Source organism: Chrysochloris asiatica, unplaced genomic scaffold (assembly GCF_000296735.1).
Source record: "Chrysochloris asiatica unplaced genomic scaffold, ChrAsi1.0 scaffold00040, whole genome shotgun sequence".
Taxonomy (NCBI): domain Eukaryota; kingdom Metazoa; phylum Chordata; class Mammalia; order Afrosoricida; family Chrysochloridae; genus Chrysochloris; species Chrysochloris asiatica.
In genome coordinates, this window is record NW_006408558.1 from 20,521,936 (window position 1) to 20,540,594 (window position 18,659).

At 58.9% G+C, this 18,659-nt stretch overlaps 1 protein-coding gene across 1 annotated transcript; it reads left to right on the top strand.

Annotated features, from left to right (window-relative positions):
• The first annotated feature begins 1,667 nt into the window (after window positions 1-1,667).
• On the top strand, window positions 1,668-17,519 carry ATG2A (autophagy related 2A). Its single transcript, XM_006861084.1, has 41 exons — window positions 1,668-1,832; window positions 3,635-3,797; window positions 3,893-4,027; window positions 4,106-4,202; window positions 4,425-4,560; window positions 4,666-4,764; window positions 4,896-4,992; window positions 5,081-5,233; window positions 5,314-5,445; window positions 5,658-5,895; window positions 5,987-6,134; window positions 6,202-6,294; window positions 6,541-6,708; window positions 6,803-7,046; window positions 7,221-7,314; window positions 7,396-7,555; window positions 7,965-8,107; window positions 8,185-8,303; window positions 8,387-8,547; window positions 8,865-9,015; window positions 9,098-9,291; window positions 9,387-9,467; window positions 9,579-9,685; window positions 9,773-9,865; window positions 10,601-10,671; window positions 10,872-10,948; window positions 11,359-11,523; window positions 11,674-11,803; window positions 11,886-12,106; window positions 12,465-12,673; window positions 12,793-12,922; window positions 14,066-14,272; window positions 14,497-14,595; window positions 14,680-14,767; window positions 14,861-14,957; window positions 15,044-15,116; window positions 15,237-15,319; window positions 15,474-15,595; window positions 15,676-15,830; window positions 17,047-17,199; window positions 17,283-17,519. Exons 1-41 carry the CDS (start codon window positions 1,668-1,670, stop codon window positions 17,517-17,519), a joined length of 5,688 nt encoding a protein of 1,895 aa, XP_006861146.1.
• Window positions 17,520-18,659: the final 1,140 nt, after the last annotated feature.

The window sequence follows — 18,659 nt, forward strand, 5'->3', positions numbered from 1 at the left end:
GGTAACAGTGAGGCTCATGGAGATGCGGTGGCATGCCCAGGGCCACCCAGAGCTGGAACTCGAGTCCAGATCAAATCGATGGTTAAAATAAAATCAGTTAGCCTGGTATCTTCCACAAATCACCCATGAAGAGCAGGACTTTGTGCAGCTGGTGTGGTCGAGCAGGAGGCAGCAAATATAGTCTGGTAAGGGCCAGAACTAAATATTTTAGGCTTTGTGGGGTCTGTGTCTCAAATATTCCATTTTGCCCAATACCAAGAAAACCACCCTAGACAAAACTTACTACAAATTAATGTGGCTGAGTTCCATCAAAACTTTATTTATGGACACTGACATTTGAATGGCATAGGATTTTTTTAAATGTCAAGAAATATTCTGCTTCTTTCTTTCAAAATGTGAACTCCATTCTTAACTCAAGGACTGTGCAGCAACAATAGCCCCTTGCTCCAGGGAATTGGAGCTCATTCTTATTGATTTTAGGATTTAGAGATATGAAAAGCTGGTATTATTATTCCAGAGTGGGGGGGGGGAGGGGCAGGCGGGACCAAGTGCGCAGAGAAGGGAGGGTCAGTTAATCTCCCGATGAGATTCCGCAGCTGGGAGTGGACCTAAGACCTCCTAGGTGATCGTCTCATTTCTAACCTGTTTCTAATCTGGTGGCAATGAGCCCCTCCCTAGCGGGGTGCTGAGAGGACTGACTGAATGATGAATTTAAAGGATGGGAAGGTGTTTGGGGAGAAAGATGAGGCTTTCTGCTCCTGTAAAGATTTGCAGCCTCGGGAACCCTGTACAGGGTCACTATAAGTAGGAACCGACTCCACGGTACTTAACAACAACAAAGTGTTTGGGGAGTCCTGGTGTGGCGCTGTGGGTTAATGCGCCAGACTGCAAAACCGTTTGAACTGCAAGGTCGGTGGTTCGAGCTCACCAGCCACTCCTCGGAAACCCCTTTACAGGGTCGCTATGGGTCAGCATAGACTTGATGGCACTTCACAACAATAATGTGTTTGGACTCCTGGTGTGGCTTTGGTAGGATCAGGACAGAACCACAAGGTCGGCAGTTCAAAACCTACTAGCGGCTCCTCGGAAACCCTACAGTGGGTCGTTATGAGAGTCGGAGTCGACTCTACGAACGGAACTAAGAACAACAAGGAGTTCTGTAAGATGCAATTGTTTATTGGCTTAATGGTTTCCACCGTTGCGGGACTCATACCTGGTTTTTGGAAACGTTCTACGAAGTTTGATAGAAACACTGCCCCTTTAAATTCTCTCCAACAACCTAAAGGAGTTGGACGAGTCAGCACATGCGCATTCCTTTGCAGGACTGGCACCTAACTACAGCCTTTGGAGAGTATGTAGACCGAGGTTAAAGGTCCTCCCACACCGTATTTTTACGCAAGCGTAAATCCTGATTGGAAGCACTTTATCTTGCGGAGAGCCCAGTTCCTTTTTCGCGCTCCAAGGCTCCGCCCCACAGCCAATCACTAGGCCTCGCCCTTTGCAATGGCCAATGACAGTGAGCGTGGGGGCGTGACTGGGCGTCCGGGGGCGCGGCCTGGCGCTGATAGAAGCGGCGGGCGAGCCGGGGGCTCTAGTGAACAGCGCAGCCGGACGAGGAGTGCGGCCGAGCGGCGAGCGAAGGCGGCCGGTGCTCGGCGGTCTTCAAGATGTCACGATGGGAGTGGACGAACAATATCAAACAGCGGATCTGCCGCTACCTGCTGCATCAGTACTTGGGTCACTATTTCCAGGAGACCCTCAGTCTGGATCAGCTGAGCATCGATCTGGTTAAGGGCTGCGTGCAGCTGCGGAACATCCACCTGGATGCCTGGGTGAGGAGCCAAGCCCCAGCCTAGGAAGGCACAGGGAGCGGGGTCACAGCGACCTGAGGCCCCTGGCGACAGGGGTTGGCCAGGCTCCGGACACCCGAGGCCAGGGAGTCCGTCCTTTCCAGGTGTCAGGGACCTCGGTTGGCCTCCCGGGTCTTTCCCAGAGAGCTAGGCAGGCTTCACCGGAGGAGTCTCTGAGGTTGGAGAGGGAGCTGTCACTTGTCTGGAGAGTTTCAGGGCTGAATTGAGCATGGTGGCAAGGAGGGACTTCAGGAAGTCTGACGGTGACTGAGTTGGGGCAGGTTGGCGGGGGTCTGGAGCCTGGGAAGATCACCTGTGGAGAAGGTACCCTGACCTCCTGACCTCAGGATCCTGGCCCGGGGGTGGGGTTCCCTCCGGATGTGGATGTCAACAAGCGCGTCAGCTGTGTTGATCAACACCTCGTGTGACTCCTGAGCAGTCAGCTTCCTGCTTCTGGAGAGTGGGACGGACAGATATGTTGAGGGAGGGGTTTGGAGGACAGCGTCCAAGCCTGGAGGGGAGCCCTCAGGAAGCTGGGAGGCCTGGAGTCAAGTCTAGGGAAGGCCCTGGGAAACATGGAGGCTTAAGTCTGGGTCAGAGATCTGAGGCTGGGGGCGGTGAGGGGTCATGAGTCACACAACTCAACTGACCCGAGGAGCTGCAAAGGAGCCACCAATTAGAGGTCCCAGCTCAGGGCTGCCAGTGAGTGAACTCTCCTTGTCAGGGCAGCTCGGGTGGGCTTGGGGTCACCAGCTTCACATTCTGGCCTCAGGAGGGGGTTACATAGTGGCCAGACATGAGCCGGCCTATGATTTTGGGTAGGAGGGAACTGGCCTTTGGGATGTAGGAACCCCAAGTTGGGTGCTGCTCTTAGCTGTGAATTCCAGGGCAGGCGGGCTCATCAGACTGGCCTGCAAGACTTATGGGCCACCACTTTCTACTGGTGGGAAAACATTCCACCACTGTTCTGCCCTGCCCAGTTGGCCCCTAGCTATTTCAGGGAAGAACTGGGCCCAGTGAAATACTGCACTGACTTGGTAACCAGTCTCTGCCTCCAACACACTGACCTGCAGACCTCACTTTTTCAACCCTATAAGAAACAAGTGTCTGGGGAAACTGGGAGATGAGGAGAAAGCTTGGGTCCCTGTCTCAGTCCTCTCAGTACACCGGAGACCAGACTAATGCCTTCCCTATTTAGGCCTCAGTTTCCCAGTCTGGATCTGTGGGTGAGAAATTTGGAATTGATCCCAATGGGACGTCTTCCCCTGCAGGTGTTTATTGAGGGCTTCAAGCAGGTACCCTCTGGTGATATCCCACAGTGCCTCTGCAAGCACATTGAGGAGAGGCTCAACCATGTGCCCACCATGTCAGCCCCTGCCTGCCCCCTTAGCTCCGCCCCCAGCCCAGATTGATGGGGGGGGGGACACACTGCTTGTTCTCTGCAAGGCCAGAAATATCCCACCTCCAGCCCCTGCCTGGCTGCTGCCTCTTCATCCTTCACATCAACCTCTCTGACCATCCAGACTGGGTTACCGCTCCCACAGCCTCAGGAGTACCCTTTCTGGGGAGGGGTGGTGAGAAAGGCAGATATTTGATACATTCATGTCCCTCTGCATCCAGCACATAGAAGGATGCTCAGTATTTCTGAAATGAATAGAGAGGAAACCCATGAGCTGGTTTGAGGGGTCAGCATGGGTAAAAGCAGGACCCTGTGGGTGGCAGGGGAACCATGGAGACAGCCAATTTGGGGGCTCCTCTGAGCCAGCTCTGCCCCGCCTGCTCAGTTTGTGAACAAGAAGCTGGAGCCATTGGAGTTACCGTTGGAGGTGGTGGAAGGTTTTGCAAGCTCCATCGAAGTGTCGGTGCCCTGGTCCAACCTGCTCACTGACCACTCCACCATATGTGTGTCTGGCCTGCAGCTCGTCCTACAGCCCAAGCAGAGCCCAGGTCAGGATGGAAGGACAGGGTAGTGGGGACAGGGAGGGGACTGGGCCCTGGCGACCTACCTCTGAACCTGCCCTGAGCCCCTATTCCACCCACAGCCCCAGGGACAGCCGACTCACAGAACTTTATGTCTGGCATGAGCACAAGCCAACAGCTGGCCCAGGAGTGCCTGCAGGATGAACCAGCCCAGCCCCTGGATGGGCTGGAGGTGTTCATCCAGACCCTGGACTCTGGTGAGTGGCCCTGCCCCCACCCCACACAGCCCAGGAGCCCAGAGTGTCCACCCCACTGACCCTGAGCCCTACTTCCAGTTCTGCAGAGGATCAAGGTGGTCATCGTGGACAGCATTGTACGGGTGGAGCATGGGGATCTGGAGCGTGGTGTAGCACTGGAAATCCACACGCAGAGGTGGGCCTGCCCCGCCCACCACTCCCGCCCTTGGTCCTGGGAAGTGGAGGGCAGGTCTGGGTGGAGCTCCCAGAGGGTGTGAGTGTGTGGGCCTCCAGGGGGTCAGAGAAGCAGGGGTGGGCGGGAGTGCCTAGGACAGCCAGGTGTAAGGGGCAGGCCCTGCGGGCACTCTGATCCAAGGCCCCAGACAGAACAGGCCAAGAGCTGAGCCTCCCTCTCCAGGATGGAGTACTGTGACGAGACGGAGTGGGACCCCAACCAGGCACCTCCAGGGGAAGTGCACCAGCCCCCCACCTTCCTTCACAAGTTGCTGCTGCTGACAGGGGTCCGCCTACACCTGGAGGAGCTCCCCCAACAGGTGGGAGCCTGATTGCTGGGCTGTGGACTTGCCTGTTCCCATAGTCCTCTGCTTCTCTCAATCCCTCCCGCCTTTGACCCCCTCCCATGTCCTCTTGCCACCCAGGAAGCATCCCCACAGCCCCTTTTGCAAATTGGCACCTGCTCAGGGTACATAGAGCTGACAGTGAAGTTGAAGCAGAATGAGGCCTTTCCAGGCCCCAAGGTAGGTCCCCGTGTGAGGCACACCCTCGGCAGTGCTGATCTGCCCCAGGCTGGTGGGGACGAGCAGGTGGTGGTGGCTTGCAGAGGGCCCAGCAGGCCTGTGCATGCTCCATTGCTGTCCTGTGTCCCCAGCTGGAGGTAGCCGGACAGCTGAGCTCCCTACACCTACTCCTGTCCCCACAGCAGCTATATCAACTCCTAGATCTGTTAGCCTCCATCAATCTCGAAGGTGAGGCTTCTGGCTGGGCTCCCCCAGGAATGGGACTGGTTAGGCTGGGGGCGGGGTGCTGGCCAACTGGACTAAAGTCTTCCCATAGACCCCAAGAGCCTAGTTGACAAGCTGAACAAGAGCCGCCCACTGGGTGTTGAGGACCTGTGGCTGATCGAGCAGGACCTAAACCAGCAGCTACATGCAGGGGCTGGGGCCGAGCCCCCCAGCCCAGATCCCCTTGGCAGCACAGACAGCACAGGTAGGTGCGAAGTGCTGAGGTGGGCGGGCAGGCAGCACCAAGGCCACCAAGTGCCCTGACTCCCCTGGCCTTGGCCGCAGACCTCTTCTTCTCCATGGCGGGTCTGACGAGCAGCGTGACCTCTGTCCTCTCTGAGCTGTCTGACGTGGATCTGAGCTCCTCTCTGCACAGTAACGCAGCCCCCCGCCGCCTCTCACAGACCCACCTAGCTGGTGAGTCGGGCCCCTGGGGCAGGCAGATGAGGGGGCCAGGGCAGGAAAGGCTGGAGAGACAACACTGGGTAGAGCCCCAGAGTGCTTGGGGGCCAATTACGTACTCTGTGATTACCAGCAACCCCATCTGACCAAGCCCCTAGCCTGACTGTCTCCCTACCTGGGGTGTCTCTGAGCTCTGGGAGCCCCTGGTGAAGCCTTTGTCCCCTCAGGCAAGGCGCCTCCCACGCCCCTCACTGACACTCTGCGTCCTGACTCGCTGGTGAAGATGACCCTAGGGGCCATGACACTGACCTTGCTGCAGACGTCTGCCCCGGATGCCAGCCCACCAGACCTCATCACCCGTTTTTTTGCCGAGTTTGCTGCCACCAAGGATGGGTCCTTTGGCGCCCGCGACTTCCATCTCCTCCGGCCACGCTTCCAGAAGGCCTGTCCCTGTAGCCATGTTAGGTACAAGCCCGAGACCAGGGTCTGAGGAAACGCAACCCAGCTCCCCAACCCCCCCAAGCGTACCCGCTGATGGAGGTCTTCTACCCATCAGGTTCACCAGCACGGCAATGCAGGTGACCTGGGAGCTTCGGACAGGCGCCAAGAGCCATCGGACCACCAACATGGAAGTGTGCTTTGGGCAGCTCGAGGTGCTAGAGAGCCTGTGGCCCAGGGGCGCCTCGGAGCCTGAGTACACAGAGGTGAGGGCCGGGCAGGTGGGAGGTGGGGCAGGACCAGGACCTTGCTCAGCTCCTTGTCCCAATTTAGGTCCTGAGCTTCCCCTGCAGCCTGGGTTCCCAGGCCTCCTCTCAGCCCTGTGCCCGCCTACGTCACACACAGACCCTGCGCCGGATATCCAAGGTGACAGCCCTGTCCCCCTACCCAGACTTCCCCCAAGTGGTCCTCGTCCAGCTGCCCCCTCCCCTGTCTGGGCCTCTGGGTGACTTGCCATAAACAAGGCAACATGCTTGTCTGCTTCAGACTGGGTTCTGATGGTCTCTCAGCCCCTTCCTGGGTCCCTCTTCTCCCTGCCACCCCAGAGGGCTCTGGTACTCTACCCACACTCCCACACCTCTGTCCTCGCTGACCCCAGCACCCTCGCTTCAGAGCCGATCCCGGCGACAGGCCGCCTGCCACTGCCGCTCAGAGTTGGCCCTGGAACTGGCTGACTTCCAGGCAGACCTAGAGCTTGGGGCCCTGGACCGGCTCACTGCCCTACTCCGCCTGGCCACCATGCCCCACGAGCCATCCCCCAAACCGCCCACCGGCCTGATGGTGAGACACCTGGCAGCGCGGGGAGGGCACTGGTCATCTGGCTCTTGACCACAGTGGTGGGGGCCACTCTGATCTCATCCGCCCCCTCCCACAGACAGAGTCCCCACCCACAGCTGAGCAACAGACGGTGGTATGGCTCTCCGCACCAAAGGCCACACTGCGACTGCGCTTCCCAATCGCTGACTTGCGTCCGCAGCGGGACCCCTGGGCTGGACAGGCCGTTCGGGCAGAGCAATTGCGGCTGGAGCTGAGTGAGCCCCAGTTCCGGACAGAGCTGAGCAGTGGACCTGGCCCTCCTGTCCCCATCCGCCTGGAGCTCACCTGTTCTGACCTGCATGGTAAGAGGCACCCTTAGGGGTCCTGGGTCCTCCTCAACTCTGGACAGCAGCCTCACCTTGCCCTGGCCTGGGCAGTGGGGCAGCTTATTCCTTTGTCCCTGGTTTATACTGACCCTGAGTGGAGGGAGAGCAGGGCTCCGTGACAGCAGTGACCACTCTCCACGGTCTTTTCAGGCACCTACGAAGATGGAGAGAAGCCACCTGTTCCCTGCCTGCGAGTCTCCAAAATCCTGAACAACAGAGGCCTCCACAAGTACTTCCTGCCACAGTAAGTGGCTGCTCCCAGAGATGCGGGCAGCAGAGGGTGGCGGGAGGCTCTGCAGGACGCTGACAGGCCCGTGACTGGCAGGGTCGTGGTGACGCTGAACCCAAAGCATAGCAACATGCCATGGGAGGCGGGGCTGGACAAGGAGGAGCTGGAGGTCTCGTCGTCCGAGAACCCGTGTGAGTTGCAGGAGCCGGAGCCCTCACCCTTCTCCTCCAAGAGGACCATGTATGAGACCGAGGAGGTGAGGCTGCCTGCTGTGGGTGGGGCAGAATGGCATTCTGGGTCAGACGCCCTGGTGAGGACTCCCCCCCGTCCCACCTGCACCCTCTGTGAGTGTTAAACAGTTGGACCTCAGGACCCTCTTCTCCCACAGTGGTTCGGATTGTATGAGAGGCCCAGCTGTAACGGTGTCATCCGGGGCCTTAGCTAACTACTCAGAGCTCAGTTTCTTCATCTGAAACTTGGGTGTAATGAGAGCTGTCGTGAAGATGAAATGGGGAGTGAACTTCACTCCCTTGGAGTGAAGTGAGAGAGCTGGGTTGAGTCCCCAACGAAGGGGTCAAGATGCAAAGCCAGGCCTTTCTGATTCCAGAGGCCAGGGCTCACTCGGCGCCACTCACTGAGCTTCTGCCCCCCGGTCCCCTGACTAGATGGTGATTCCTGGAGACCCTGAGGAGATGAGGAATTTCCAGAGCCAGACCCTGGCGCTGTCTAATTGCAGCCTGGAAGTGATCCTGCCTAGCGCTCACATCTTTTTGCCCAGCAAGGAGGTCTATGAGAGTATCTACAACAGGTGAGGACAGCTGGCCACGTAGTGGGGTTGAGAGGCCAGTCCCTGTCCTCCCTCACCTGTCTGTCCCCCCACCTCAGGATCAACAACGACCTGCTCATGTGGGAACCCGCCGACCTGCTCCCCACGCCCGGCCCCACTGCCTGCCCCCCTGGCTTCCCCGGCCCCTTCAGGATGTGCAAATCAGCCTTCAAGCTGGGTATGGGCTTGCTTTGGAGGGGCTGGGGACCAGATCTCCTTCCCACTCTACTTAACTGCCTTTATCTTTATCATCTCCCCCAGACTCCGACTCAGAAGACGAAGATGCCCACTTCTTCTCAGTGGGAGTACCAGGCGCCTCCCACACCCCTACTCCCAAACCCCCAAGGCCACAGTCCCAGAGCACCTTCTCCACTCTGGTGACGGTGCTAAAGGGCCGGGTGACTGCTCTCTGTGACAGCAAGGTGAGCACACTGGCCAGGACCCTGGGTCTGCCTCCCTGTGGGAAGGTAGCCGCACTGACCCTTCCACCCTCCTTCCGCGTTCCATCTATGATCCACTTCTCAGCACCTCCAAGTGTCAGCACTGTGCTAGCTCTGGGGGCCCAGTGAGTGTCCTTGGGTCCCCAGGAGGTACGTGCTGCCCGGGCCCCCCATGGAGTCTGATCGCTGCTGGAGCTGACCCTGGTTAGTCTAGCACAATTGGACTCCATGAAGTTCCTGCCCCCTGAGGGTCTGCTAGCTGTTGAGCCAGCAGGTCAGGCCTGGTGCTCTGTCTGCAGGATGAGTGTGGGCAGCGGCTGGAGGCCGTGCACGGGGAGTTGGTACTCGACGTGGAGCAGAGCACCCTCTTCAGTGTGCCCCAGTACCGCGGCCAGCCGGGACTTGGCTACTTCTGCCTGGAAGCCGCAACAGCCAAGCTCTATCACCGAGGTATGAGGGCAGGGAGCTGAGGGTCCTTGGCCAGGGAGGGAGGTAGCCCTGGCTGGTAGACGTTCAGCTCGCTCCCCCCCAGCGGTTGTGGATGACTACATACTGCCGAGCCGCCTAGAGCTGCCTACCTTCACGTGTCCGTCCCAGCTGGCCCCAACCATCTACCCCTCGGAGGAAGGGGTGGCTGAACAGGGTGCCTCGGACCGCAAGGGACAGGGACCTCACATGCTGACCACTGTGGTGCGCATCCACCTGGATCCCCACAAGAATGTCAAGGTATAGCTGGCCCTGCTCACTGTCTACCCTGGATCATGGCGGCCTGTGTCTCCAGTGCCCACCACCCTGACTGCATCCTTCTGCCCGCCCACCAGGAGTTCCTGGTGACCGTGCGATTACACAAAGCCACCTTGCGTCACTGCATGGCCCTCCCTGAGCAGAGCTGGCATGCCCAGGTGAGCATGGTGGTGTGGGGCAGGGGCTGAGCCAGGGCGGGCAGCTGTTAGAAGGGAAAGAGGCTACTTAATGTCTCCTCCCACTGTCCACTCCTGCCCTGGCGCACAAAGCTGTTAGAGTTCCTAGACGTGCTCGATGAGCCCGTGCTGGGTTACCTGCCCCCGACGGTCATCACGGTCTTGCACACACACCTGCTCTCCTGTGCTGTGGACTACAGGTATGTATGCTGGGCAGGCTAGGGGCTGGGGACAGGTAAGGAGCCCGCCCCCCTGCCCAAGTGTGAACGTTGCCCTGCTCCTGCCAGGCCGCTCTACCTCCCCGTGCGCGTCCTGATCACCGCTGAGACCTTCACTCTCTCTAGCAACATCATTATGGACACGTCTACCTTCCTGCTCAGGTAGCGAGCGTGTGTGTGATAGCCCCTCGCTGGGAACTTGAACAAGAAACTGACCTGTCAGCTTGCTTCTTGGGGCTCTCTTAAGGACACAGGATGAGAGCGACAGGATATCGTGTCTCTGTAGGAGAACTTTGGGGTCCTTGCAGGGTGCCATCAAGTTGAACTCCAACTCATGGTGACCCCATGTGTGTAAGAATAGGATTGTGTTCCATAGGGTTTTCGGAAGTAGAATGACAGACACCTCTTAGCAGCATTTACTATGGCTACCTCGCAAGGACCCCAAATTCTCCCACCCATGGCAACCATCATCAGATGTTTTTTTTTTTTTTTTTATCAAGAAAAGCTTCTCTTTTTATAACAGTGATCTCACATAATATTTGTCCTTTTGTGATTGACTGTAATTCTATTACTATTTCTAAAATATCTTAAAAGAGCGGGTGTCACAAATTGTTAAAGTAAGAACTTGTTTAAAATCCCTCTTAGGGCTATCGTGAGCAACAAATGAGATGGTAGTAGAGCTGGAAGTACTTCGGAAGTATTAGGCCAAGCCAACGTGCACTTAACTCTACGGGCCTGTGTCTTGGGATAATGGGATACCCATTTCCCCTGTTATACAGATGAGAACACTGAGGCCCAAGAAGACCCCATTGCACAGTTTCTCCTGGGTCCCTTGTCAGCTCTGGGTGCCCCAGCATCCTGCGGCTCCAGGTCCTTCTCATCCCTGTTCCTTACCAGGTTTATCCTTGATGACTCTGCCTTGTACCTGTCCGACAAGTGTGAGGTGGAGACCCTGGATCTACGGCGAGGTGGGCAGGGCCCAATCTGGACTCCCTCCCCTCTGCAGGGACCCTGTGACACCAGAGCAGCCAGCTGCCCTTAGCAACTGGCCAGACACTTAGCACCCACCCACAGGGGCATACACCCAAGAGTTCTGCCCAGCTAAGCCCCAGGACTCTCCCTGTGACAGTGGGCACAGGGATCAGGAACGTTCTCCTGCCTTCTCCAGATTATGTCTGCGTCTTGGATGTTGACCTCCTGGAGCTTGTCATCAAAACTTGGAAGGGTAGCACCGAGGACAAACTGGTGAGTGCAGCCTGACCCCGGTCCCTCAGAGCTGGAGAGGGACATTCAGGGTCACCCCTTCCCCACGTGCCTGCTCCTTCCTGGGCTTTGGTTCGTATCTCCTGAGACGTCCAGGTCCACCAAGTATGTCCCTGTGAGGTTGCCGAATGAATGAATGGCTGGGAGGGCAGCTGCAGCCAGGGAGAAAAAGCAGGGCCCCAAGAGAAGACCCAGTGTCGTCGTCTGTGAAATGGGGAGGAAGCTCCCCTCCTAGGGGCCCTTCGTCAGGGGGCCCCGGGCCGCATCCCTGGTACTCTCCCAGCCTCCCCTTGCTCAGTGGGGGTGTTGGTCGGGATGAGCAGGCTCCCCTGCAGAGAAGGAGCCCAGCTGAGCTGGGCCTATCCTGACACCCACCACCATGCCTACCGCAGAGCCAGCCGCTGTTTGAGCTGCGCTGCTCCAACAACGTGGTTCACATGCACAGCTGTGCCGACTCCTGTGCCTTGCTGGTCAACCTGCTGCAGTACGTAATGAGCGCAGGTGACCTGCATCCCCCACCCCGGCCCCCCAGCCCCACGGAGATCGCCGGCCAGAAGGTTCAGGTGAGGCCTGGCCACACAGGCTACCGGAGCACGGCCAGGTCCCCTTCCCTGCCACGGGCCCCAAGGCCTGGGGTTGGGAGGGCCCCGGGGGCTGTCCCAGCTCCGGGCTACTCACCGCTGGCTCCCTCCTCCCCACCGGCCCAGCTCTCTGAGAGCCCGGCCTCTCTGCCTTCCTGCCCTCCGCCTCTGGAGGCTGCTCTCATCAACCAGCGAGACCTGACCGATGCCCTCATGGACTCAGGACGTAGCCTACAGGAGCTAGCCCAGCCATCAGGTGGGCAGCCGGGGCCTGGGCACCAGCGGACAAAGGCAGACAATGCGCCTGAACTCCTGCAACACTGGCCTCTCTCCCACAGGTGGCCCAATCTACCAGGTGTCGCCCGTGTCCCTTTACCTGTTCCCAGGTGAGCGGAGCAGTGCCCAGCATCCTCCTCCACCTGCTGGGACCCCCGCTGACAGCATCAGGTCAGAAGACCGGGAAGAGGACCGGGAAGAGGACCAGGAAGAGGAGACGGAAGGAGATACTCTGGACAGTGATGAGTTCTGCATCCTGGACGCTCCCGGCCTGGGCATCCCGGTATGTGCAGCGGGCGGGGCTGAGATGGCAGGCCAGGCCACCGACTCTCACCATTACCTGGTGGCGCAGTGCTGGTCCACTGTGGGGCTTGGAGAGTAGATTTCTGAGGAGGGAGGAGAGGGTGGACGGGTGTGGGGCAGGTAAGGGCTGCTGGCCACCAAAACCAGGTACCAGTGTAGGGGTGTGTGGTAGGTCCATGGGCCAGGCACAGAGGTCCTACAAGACCACTCAACCCCGAGTGTCACCTTGTGGCTGAAACTGGAATGATGAGGTGACAATGGGGGGTGGGGGGGGAACAGCAGGCAGAGCCAGGTTAGGTTTAGGGCAGACAGCTCACTTACTCTCCGTCTCCCTGCAGCCCCGAGACGGGGAGCCCGTGGTGACGCAGCTGCTCCCAGGCCCCATTGTGGTGCAGGATGGGTACTTCTCCCGGCCATTGGGAAACACAGACCTGCTGCGGGCACCCGCTCACTTCCCTGTGCCTAACAGCCGTGTGGTTCTGCGTGAGGTCTCTCTGGTCTGGCATCTCTATGGCGGCCGAGACTTTGGCCCCCACCCTAGCCACAGGTGAGGAGGGCTTGCAGGTGGCCACTCAAGAGATGAGGGCCTGGACTGATTTCTTCACCTATCCTGGGCCAGGAGAGCAGGCTGCTTCTGTGTCAGCTTGTCTCCTGTCCGTTTCTTAGGGCAAAACTCTCAGGTCCCAGGAGCTCCCCCTCCCGCTGCTCCGGGCACAATCGGCCCCAGAACTCATGGCGCAAACAGGGGGGCAGTGGGCGGCAGCACCATGTGCTCATGGAGATCCAGCTCAGCAAGGTGAGTCCTAGGAACCACAGGGTCAGCTGACGTGGACACTGGGGCAGGGAAGCCACGGGCTGTCCTCCCATCCCACCTCAACACTGCACAGAAACTCCCCGAATCCCACATATTGTATAAGCCCACATGGATATAGCAAAAAGCCTGGCTTTCAGTCAGTTTTGTCCAAGTGGAGGGAACTAAGGAACAAAAAACAGGAGATAAGAGATCCATTTAGTTTGTCCAGTGGTAATAAATGTGCAGGAGAAAGTAAAGCGGACAGCGAGTGGAGCTGGGGAGGGTCATGGAATCCTGAGCGAGAAGCAGAGCCCGAGCCAGGGAGAGTTCCCGAAGTAGAAAGAGTTGGGGGCTGGAACAGCATCGAGCCAAGAGGGTAGAGGGGTGTAGCATATATGGGTGGGCCCTGCAGACCTCCAACATTGTTTTAGCTTTGGCTCAGGTGAGGTAGGAGCTGAGGGTGGACATGATCTAACAGGTGTGGCCAAGCAGGGGACAGTCAGGTTCTATGTGTATGGGATAGGAAAAGCAACCCAGAATTCAATATGACAAAGAAGCGGGTGGAACGGTCTACTGAGGGCCACCCCTGTCCCAGTGCTGGCGGCCACACTTCTTGGGTCCCCAAACTGAGAGGGAGCAAAGGCCTGGAGATCAAGCCCATGGGGGCAGCAGATCTGGATCTAGGGACAGAGGAAGGGTCAAAGAGCCACTTAGGGTTTGGAGTTGGTCCTCCCAGAAGCCATGGGGTTTCGGAGCAGATTCCATAGCTGGCCTCCTGGGGCGTGGACAATGGGTTGTCAGGAGGGAGTTGGAGAGAGGAGATCGAAGAAGTGCTGCTGATTTTGCTCCCCCAAATCAGCAGCATTTGAACGAGATATTGAGGGGAAAGCTGGAACCTTTGGAGGTAGCAGATAGACTGATGTCACTTCCAGAAAGCGGGTGGTGGTAGAGATGGGGGCAGCTGGGCTCACCTGCTGGGAGGGAGGTCAACTTCTTTGGGTCCATGAGACGTTTGAGATGTCATTGAAGCACCCATCTGGGGTATCACGTGGATGGGGCTGAGGGCCCTCAGACAGCGGTGGGGGAGCATACACAGGAAAAGGATCCTAGGCCTTGCCTCTAAGACCCGGACCTGCGTGCCCCCAGGTGAGCTTCCAGCATGAGGTGTACCCAGTGAAGCAGCCGGGTGTGCACCTGGCCCATGGCATGGAGTGGGAGGACCAGCCCGTGTCGCGCCAAGTGTTCATTGTGCAGGAGCTCGAGGTGCGAGACCGCCTGGCCTCCTCCCAGATCAACAAGTTCCTGTACCTACACACGAGCGAGCGCATGCCTCGACGCGCCCACGCCAACATGGTATGGTGATTGGGTCCAGGCTCGGGCGGGGCACGCGGCGCGTGGCGTCTCTCTGTCTCTCTCTGTCTCTCTCTCTCTCTCTCTCATACACACACACACACACACACACACACACCCCAGGCAGCTGCTGGCCACACTGGGCCTGAGCTGGGAGGAGGGTGGCTGGGGCGGTCTACACCACAAGAGCAGGGCCAGCAGACACCAGAGCTCATCCTCTGTCCCAGCTCACCATCAAAGCGCTACACTTGGCCTCCTCAAACGTCATGGGCCCCGAGTGTTGCCTCCGAGTCTCCCTGATGCCCCTGAGGCTGAACGTGGACCAGGTGAGTGGGGTTGATGTGGGGAGAGCAGAGGGAAGCCCCATGTCTGGACCTGAGGCTGAGCCATTGCCACAACCTCCCCTGCAGGACGCCCTCTTCTTCCTCAAAGACTTCTTCACCAGCCTAGTGGCTGGCATCAACCCCATGATCCCAGCAGAGACTTCTTCAGCCGAGGGTGAATGGCCAGGCTAGGGAGGGAAGGGCTCAGACCTCTGTCTCCCTACCCAGCTTGTGCCCCAACCCACCCCTGCTCTGTGCCCTTCCCCAGCTCACTCCCAGGCCGACTGGCCCAGTAGCCCCTGGGAGGCGACTGACATGCAGGAGACAGACAGTGGCCATGGGGAGCAGCAGTCCATCTACTTCAGGTAAAGCTGAGGGTGGCCACGGAACCTATGCGGGTAGCAGGGCCCGTGTAGGTGACAAGGACCCCTCTCCCCGACTGCCCCACCAGGGAATTCCGCTTCACTTCCGAGGTGCCCATCTGGTTGGATTACCACGGCAAACACGTCACCATGGATCAGGTGGTGAGTGCGGCTGCCAGGCAGGGGCACCCATTAGTCACTGAACCTGCCACAGTGGTTCCCGTGGGTTAGGAGGTCCAGTTCCCCCATCTCGCCAACCTGGCCCCATGTCTCCCTCCCCAGGGCACGTTTGCTGGCCTCCTCATCGGCCTGGCCCAGCTCAACTGCTCTGAGCTGAAACTGAAACGGCTCTGCTGCCGACATGGGTGAGCCCCTCAGCCCCCGCACCCCAGCCTCTGCCCAGGCTTCGAGTCCTCCCTATGTGCTGCTCCAGGCATGGCTGTGTGACCTCAGTCCTCTGTAAAATGGCCACCTAGGATTGGGGGGTCTGGGGCTCCCCTGACTCGTCCTTCCCTGCAGGCTCCTGGGCGTGGAGAAGGTCATAGGTTATGCCTTCAATGAATGGCTACAGGATATCCGAAAGAACCAGCTGCCCGGCCTGCTGGGGGGCGTGGGCCCCATGCACTCGGTGCTCCAGCTCTGTGAGTAGAATTCTTAGGTGGCCGTGGTGGGCTGGGGACTCAGCGCACCTTCAGCATCTCTGACAGCCGCTCCCTCACAGTCCAAGGCTTCCGGGACCTGCTGTGGCTCCCCATCGAGCAGTACCGAAAGGACGGGCGCCTCATTCGGGGGCTGCAGAGAGGGGCTGCCTCCTTCGGCTCATCCACTGCCTCCGCCGCCCTAGAACTCAGCAACCGCTTGGTGCAGGCCATCCAGGTGAGGGGTGCTGGATCCCCGGGACCCCAGGGGCTGCTGAGCCAGGCCTGGCCTTGGGGTGCGCTGAGCGGAGGCCACAGATCAGGGGTGGGTGGGGAGACAGAGGTCTGTAGGCCCTACCTGCCTCTGGGTCCATCTGCTAAACTGAGGGGTGTTAGCCATGGAGGGGAACATCTGCAGGATTGGGGCTCTGAGGCTTATATGACCCCTGTTGCCCCCCCACCCCCAGGCCTTTAGTGCACACATGTTTCCCTGCTCACAGCTGGGGCTGGTGGGTGACTGCAGACAAAGAAGACCCCAAACCACCCCAGTTTATTCAGGGTCTTTTGGAGACCCAGTCTCTCCTGAGCATAGTGGGGTGGGGTAGAGCTGTCACAGTGGGGGGAGGGTGAGCCTTGCTACGGGACTGGCACTAAAGCCCTGAAAGAGCCCTGGTTAGGCGTTGGGCTGCTAGATGCCTCAAGGTTGGCAGTTCAAACCCACCTGCCACTCTGAAAGCGAACCATGAGGTTGTTTGCTCCTGCAGGGTTGCTGAGTCCGAGTCAGCTCTGGAAGTGGGTTTGGTGGTTTTGTTTCTTGTTTGCTTTCGTAGTGGGTGGGGAATGAGGGAGCAGACAAGCAGCAAGCGTGGTGCATTCTGGGACCTGCATGGGGTAATGGTGCAGCGTCACCAGAGTGGAAGTGGAGGGATGAGCAGAGGATGAGAGCCCCCGCCCCATCCCCTACTGCTGGGGTGCAGAGGGTCTCAATCAGCCCTGACCATGCTGGGGAGGGCTCTGGGGGCAGGGAGGGTGGGCATGAGAGCTATACAGTCAGGCTCAGGCAAGCTGTGTGGTGACCTGCATGGGGGGGGCACGGATGGGGAACTCAGTAGGAAGACAGGGTTCCTCAGGTCTGTGAAGACACTCAAGGGTCTTCATCCTCTAGTGTTCTCTAAAGCTTCTTCTAACCCCAAGTCCCTTCCCAGGTAATACTGGAAGTCCCCTCAGGAGCCCACTTCTGTCTGAAATCTTAACCTGAGAGGCAGGCGTAAAGGGAAGATGGGATGGGGGTCTGAGCAGGGCTTCAGTTATGGATAGTTCTGGCCAGGGTCCAACCCTGTCCCCCAACCAAGGCTGACATGCCTGCCCGGGCGGCTCCTCTGACCACAGCTGAGACGGTCCAACATCCTGTCCCCTCAGAGCTCACATCACCCCATATTTCTCTCCTCCCCCAGGCTACAGCTGAGACAGTGTATGACATCCTGTCCCCCACGGCACCCATCTCACGATCCCTGCAGGACAAGCGTTCTACACGCAGGACACGCAAGGGCCAGCAGCCCGCCGACCTCCGGGAGGGCGTGGCCAAGGCCTATGACACGGTTCGAGAGGTAATGAGGCCCTGGCCCTGCCCCACCTCCAGCTTGTTCCCCAGCCCCTCACTCAGGCCAGCACTGACCTCTGACCCTCACAGGGCATTCTGGACACGGCTCAGACCATCTGCGATGTGGCATCACGGGGCCACGAACAGAAGGGGCTGACCGGTGCTGTAGGGGGTGTAATTCGTCAGCTGCCCCCCACGGTGGTGAAACCCCTCATCCTGGCCACAGAGGCCACATCCAATCTGCTCGGGGGCATGCGAAACCAGATCCTCCCCGATGCTCACAAGGACCATGCCCTCAAGTGGCGCTCCGAGGAGACCCAGGACTGAGCTTCTGGCGTTGGGACCCATGGGCCACTGCCCACCAGTGTCACCAGCTTATGTGCCTACCAAGTCATGAGTCTTCAGTGGGGCTGGCCCTTCAGGGACCGGCCACCAGAAGGACACCTCTGCCCGGTGCCAATTGCTGTGAGGCGGGCCTCCCCGCCCTGGGGCCCAGCCCCGTCTCTGCACTTTTCCTTTGGGGAGAAAGGACACGCCCCTCACCACCACATGGGCCACACTGCTGCCCTGGATCCTCGGACTCGGACCCAACCCGACACTTTCTGTGTCTCTATGGAGGTGGGGGGACAGACGCCATGTGGTTCAGTGTTTGTAAGCTCCTTGAGCTGGTGGGTCACCCTGTCTGCATGAGTGGAATAAATTGCCCACCATCCACCCTCTGTTCTGTGGGCCTTGCTTCAGCCTCATTGCGCCACTTCCCATCTCTCCACCAGGGGGCGCCACATCCTTCCGGCACACCCAGCTTGGCAGGGCGGAATCTGGGCTCTCTGTCCCTGCCTGGGGCCCCTCCTCCATAGCCTCCCAGGGTACGACAGACTTGGCCCACTTTCAGTGAACCAGGGAAGGAGGCCTGGCCCTTTAAGTCGAGCCCACACAACTGTCTCTGTCGGCCCCCCAGGGAATGTGTCGCTATGGGGTACCCTAGGAAGGCCCTTGCCTTGTGACCCTGGTCTCTGAGCCTCAGGTCCTCCCATTCCCCTGGCCCACTGACTAAGAAGGTCACTCAATGCCCTTACTGGAGAGCTGCCCATCATCTGGAGGAAGGACGGAGGGGGGGAGGGGGTTAGTGGAATCCTTGGGGCTGGGAGGACATCATGGCTGCTGCATGGTCAGGAAGATGCCCATTACCCCTCATACACTGGTTCATGTGGACAAGGTAGAGCTACTTGTGACTACCATCCCCCCCACCAGAAGCACTGCACTAAGTGGGGGGAGGGGGTCCAGGAGTCAGTTGCTGGGTCTTCTGCAGACCTCCCAGGGGTGAGAGTTCCATTTCCCACCCTCCAAGGGGACCCCTCTTCAATGGGGGAGATCTGGCATCAAGGAAACGGTAGAATTTCTAGCCACTTTGTAGCCTGGGGTCCTGGGAGGTGGGATGGGGACAGTGCAGAGATGGGGTGCCCAGTG